This window comes from Hemiscyllium ocellatum, chromosome 7, assembly GCF_020745735.1.
Source record: "Hemiscyllium ocellatum isolate sHemOce1 chromosome 7, sHemOce1.pat.X.cur, whole genome shotgun sequence".
Taxonomy (NCBI): domain Eukaryota; kingdom Metazoa; phylum Chordata; class Chondrichthyes; order Orectolobiformes; family Hemiscylliidae; genus Hemiscyllium; species Hemiscyllium ocellatum.
Window position 1 is genome coordinate 96,255,275 of NC_083407.1, and position 5,265 is coordinate 96,260,539.

At 46.1% G+C, this 5,265-nt stretch overlaps 1 protein-coding gene across 1 annotated transcript; it reads right to left on the reverse strand.

The window, feature by feature from the left end:
• Window positions 1-1,126: 1,126 nt before the first annotated feature.
• Window positions 1,127-3,818, reverse strand: LOC132817560 (twist-related protein 2-like). The gene is made up of 2 exons (XM_060828063.1): window positions 2,980-3,818; window positions 1,127-1,862 (listed from the first exon to the last, which is right to left on the reverse strand). Exon 1 carries the CDS (start codon window positions 3,489-3,491, stop codon window positions 2,991-2,993), a length of 501 nt encoding a protein of 166 aa, XP_060684046.1. The 5' UTR covers window positions 3,492-3,818; the 3' UTR covers window positions 1,127-1,862; window positions 2,980-2,990.
• Between the last annotated feature and the right edge of the window lie 1,447 nt (window positions 3,819-5,265).

A 5,265-nucleotide genomic window follows, 5' to 3' on the forward strand; every position in this document is an offset into this window, starting at 1 on the left:
ATAGTCCCGCCTGTATTTCACTCCCTCACACAGAAACAACTGTCATCCGAGTTGTCATTAAATGGTTAACTTGGGTCTACCTGGAGTAAGTCTCAGACAAACCCTGGCACACTCATTGGACTCTTATAGATATGAAAGTTCACCTTTGGCCAGTTCCCCTGTCGACATCCGCAGTGTTATGTCGAATGGAGCAACTTTGCTGCCAATCTGTTCCAGCCCAGATTCACTAATGACCTTAAAGGCCACTTTGTTTCACAAGGCGCCTACATGACCATTTTTGTTTTATTGCGGATATACGTCTCGTTATCATGACATTTTATTGCACAAGTTTAAAATAATGTAAGTTCCCTAGAGCGAATGCACGTTTACTCAGTCTCTCTCTCTCTCTCTCTCACACACACACACACACACATTCTCAGCGAAATCTACATGTCCCACTCCAAGGCGCGTTCACATCCCAGTTTTAAACTTCCGGGCTTTAAAAAGAAAGTAGCCGGCGAGATACTGGCCGGTCAATTTTCGGAGATGTAGCTCAATGTTCTCTGTGTCGTTGAGATTGAGTACACAGTTCGAGTTACATGATTGGAGTCGGTTCTGAGCTCCCAGCCCTCTCGTTAAATGTTACAATAAATTAACCTGAGCAAAGCTGTGTTCTCCCATCTCATTACTGTTTAACCAGCTGATTCTTAAACGGTGATCTACTTGATAGATCGATGTCCCGGATGCAGAGAACTAATTATCCGGCACTGAAGGCTGACACTTGGGGATAAGACAAGGTGTCTCTCCCACTGGTTAGCCTGTTGCCCGCGTTCTATTTTCCTCATTAACCGTCCCTGATTTCCCCCTCCCCCACCCGGGGTCCGGGATGGTTTGTTGATTGTGCTACACATGTCCTCAACACACACATAGGGACAGGCATATGATGGCAATCTGACGATCCCTGGTCTGTGAATACAAAAGAAATTCAGAAATACACAGTGCCTGATCTTTCTAAGTCAATTCAAATCATATTCCGTTTATCAGTTTGAAGGGTTGTTTGTCAGAATTCGCTTATATTTAATCAGGAAGACGAAACGGTTATATATTTCTATATAAACATATGACGGGGTGAATCGTCATGATTCGTTAACCGAGAGAGTAACTTACTTTGTTGAAAATCATGCAAACCCTATTCCACCACCACCGTCACCTCTCTCTCTCTCTCCCTGATGATTACATAGGGCCAGTTCTGACTCGTCAGAACTCTTGGAGGAAGTAACATACAATTACCCCGCACACTCATTCGGTGGCAAAACTTTAATAAATAAACTAGCAAGATTTACACGCGATAGAGAAAGGCTAACAGTGTGAATGAAGCTTTGCATATTCCAGGGTTACTGAGGGCGAGCATGCAGTGACCAGAAGTGCCGATATTTTAATCTCTCTCTCTCTCGTATTTTTGCTTTTCTCGATCTGTCTTGGTCCAAATTGTCTCGACGATTAACCTCAGAAAACGACTATTTTTTTTTAGAAATTCTAAAGCATAAAAGTGTGGAAAGATCCCAGCACGTCCATTCCGAGCGACCGTCCTGAGTGCAGACATTGTCACTACCGTGAGATTGACCGCACACTTATCCCGCGCTGCCGGCCGATGTTTCACGTCTGTTGTTTTGTTTTCTGCGTGTAGAAAAAGCAACACTTCTTGCTTGTTATTGTTGGAACCTTTCAAGTTACTGTGCAGTCTAGGAGGACTCTTTCTGAGAGTTCACAGGGAGTATCGGTTGAGATGTGGATGAGATTTCTTCCTGGCCGTCTGTAGGAAGGGAAGGGAAGGATTCTCACTGAACTCCAGCCCCATCGAGGGCTCTAACGACTTTAAACGCCTGTAAACACACGGAAGAGAAAAGGTTACTTTAACCACTGATCCCCACCCTTCAACAAAGTGAAACAAAAAATACAAAAACGCTCACCAATATCTCAACACCCCACTGCAATCCGAGTGAGGGGGTCTGACTAGGAAATGATCCTGGGAGTATGGTAGCAGATAGCACGTCTTTCACTCCCGATTCACTCCAGTGAACTGCTTTAACTCAACTCCCTCGACAGGTAGGTTTACAAAGTAACACGCGCAAAGGAACATGCTGCTTGCAATTGTCAGGATGGTAGAAATGTCCGATTATTCCAATTTCATCCAGGATATTTATTCAAGTTACATTATGAAGAAAAACACGTTTTTAAAAAATAGTTGCTTATTAAAGTAGCTTATAACCCGTTACACTAGCTACTTGAAGAAGTATGATCGTTAGTAACTAATGTTGCTCTCGTTTTTCTGTTATCGTCCTGATGGGTACAAATAGAATTCACCTTCACTTCTCCTCCAACTCATTATTAGAAATATCCTAACTCAGAAAGCAGCTGCAAGATTGCTTGTGTTTAGACCAGCGCTGAACTGTATTATTCTCAGCAAAATCAGAGCGAATTCTAACCTTCACAAAACTCCCACGTCCCCTCGGCCGAAAGACCATTTGCCTCGGTCTTAATAGCCTCATAAGTCTTTAAACCCCAGCCTTATAAACATTGTGAACAGGAGTAATCCCAACTTCCTGCCCAAGACAGACACTACAGTCGGAAATAATATTTGAATGTGTCATTTGCGAGGGCCTTTGCTGTTCGATGTTCCCAGTTTAAAAACAGAGAAAAAAAACAACAGGAAATGTTGGCGGAGTCAATGCAAGGATTAAACTCGTTCAGTGATTGGGGTGTAGGCCGGTTTCACAAACAGGCCAGGGACTAGGTTCCAGGAGCCCGCTTTCCCACTCTTAGAAACACATACAGACAGGAAGACATAGATACAGACACAGACATACACAGATGTACACACAGACACAGACACACAGGGAGACAGACACACACACAAAGAGACAGACGGACACACACACAGTCCTAGTTTGACAGTTCCCAGGGCAGACTGGCGATCGGGCTGCAGAGTGAAGCACATACCGTTTTGGACGCTAATGGGTAGCCGACATGGACCAGGCGCCCTCCATTCTCCACACGGAGAAAGCGTAGCTCAGTCTCTCGTGGGCCACATAGCTGCAGCTCGTCATTTTCTGGTCCATCTCGTCGCTCTGCAGGACCTGATAGAGGAAGTCGATGTACCTGGCGGCCAGTTTGAGGGTCTGGATCTTGCTGAGTTTATCCGAGGGGAGGGTGGGGATGATTTTCCTCAAGGAGGAAAACGCCTCGTTGAGCGACTGCGTTCTCTGGCGCTCCCTCACGTTCGCCAGAATCCTCTGGCTCTGCAGTTCTTCGTAAGACTGCGAGCTCGGGCTCGATTTTTTATTCCTCTTGCCGGGGTTGGGGCTGCCGTCCTCGCTGCCCTTCTTGCAGTACCTCCTCTTGCTATCGTACCGCTTCTGCTGCCTGTCCGCCTCCTCCTCGCTGCTGGCCAGGCTGCCTGCGGGAGAGACAGGCAGACTGCGCGGGCTCGCTTGCATGATGTCTAAAGGCATGTCACACAGACCCGGGGAAAGGGGAGGGGGAGTTGGGAGGAGGTGGGGGTGGGGTGGGCAACTGATGGGGGTGGGGGGTGTCGGAATGGGGAGGGAGGGAGGAAGGGGGGAAGGGAGAGGGGTTAAGAAGACAAGAAACAAAATAAACAGAGGTGACCACTTCACCCGCTCCAAATCTGTTTCCTTGATCCCCGTTTTCCAAAGACAGAGTTGGTCGCCAGTTCAGGATTTGAAACCCCCCTCTTGATCGCCGAAAATGGAGACTGAGTTTGGCCGAGTCGGGAACTTCACCGAAATTTTCCCGACTTTTTTTTTGACTGGTCGGTCTTTTTTTCTCTCTGGGGCTAAGAGTGGCTGGAAAGTTGTTACGAATGCGGAGGTGGCAGAGGCTCCTGATTGGCTGAGAAAGGGGGGAGTAGGAGGAGCCCCGGGGTTGGGGGGAGGTGAAGAAGGGAGGGTGGGGAGTGGGGGGGGGGTGGTGGTGGTGGAGGTGGGTGTGCTCACTGTCTCCAAGCAAGATTGGAACCGAGAAGAACATTCCTGAAAGCAGCCTCTCCGGAAAACACTCACATTCCCAGCCGCGAGAAGCCTCTCTGCTTCCCAGATTTCGGCCGGTGTCACAAGCAACTTTCACCCGGGACATGAAACACCGTCAGGTTTTACCAAGTGGTGAGAGGGGAGTGCACCCACTTAGATTAGTATCAACGGTGGAACGAGGAATTCATCACCTCCACCCTCCCCAACGCACACACTAAAACACACAGATATCCAGACACATACATTTAAACATGCACTCACTCGAACACACGCAAACACTCAAACATACAAAGAAAAATACACACAAACTCCTATACACCATATACTCACTCAAACACACATATCTAAGCATGCATAAACTCGAACACTCACAAGCACTCGCTCATAAACATTCAAACGCGCTCAAATACACACATTCAAATATACACATTCAAATATACACACAGACATCAACCCGAAACCACATACTCACACATACAAACACAGACTCAAGCAGAAACACTCATGTACACTCCCCATACTCCGAAATGAACACACACCCAAACACATGCATACACACACTCAAACACACATACACTCAAACATACAAAAACATGTAAATTCAAACATGCACATGCACTCAAACACACAGACACATACATAAATTCCAACACATACAAAAGCACACACACTCAAAAACATACCCATTCAAACGCACAATCACACTCAAACACAAACACAAAGACGCACTGAAACACACAAATTTGAACACGCACGATCAAACCCACAAACATAAATACCTACACTCGCAAATACCTACACTCGCAAATACCTACACACGCAAATACCTACGCGCTCAAACACACACAAGCACACAATCATAAATACACACACATTCAAACGCACTCAAATCCACACAGACTGAAATACAGGTATAGTCATACATATACGCATTCAACAAAACACACAAGCATACACACTGAAACACAGGAGACAATCTGGCTTTTAACAAGAGGAGAGCTGCAATCTCAGTTTTGAAAGGACCGCATTGAATTAATTCTTGAGCGATCTCCTCACATCTGCCGATCACACACAAAACACCTATTGCTCGTTTATTTATTAAATCTGGGTGCATATTTTGAGCGTATTCGTGGCATTTTCGGGCTCAATTTAGTCCAGTCTCCTTCCTCTTGGAGCTCTTTTTTGTCATTCCATTTCATTCTGGGATGAAGTAACACGAAATTGGTCGCCGTTAAGC

Bases quoted from the DNA above. Each gene is read 5' to 3' on its own strand.
- LOC132817560 (XM_060828063.1), bottom strand. From the start codon at position 3,491: ATGCCTTTAGACATCATGCAAGCGAGCCCGCGCAGTCTGCCTGTCTCT.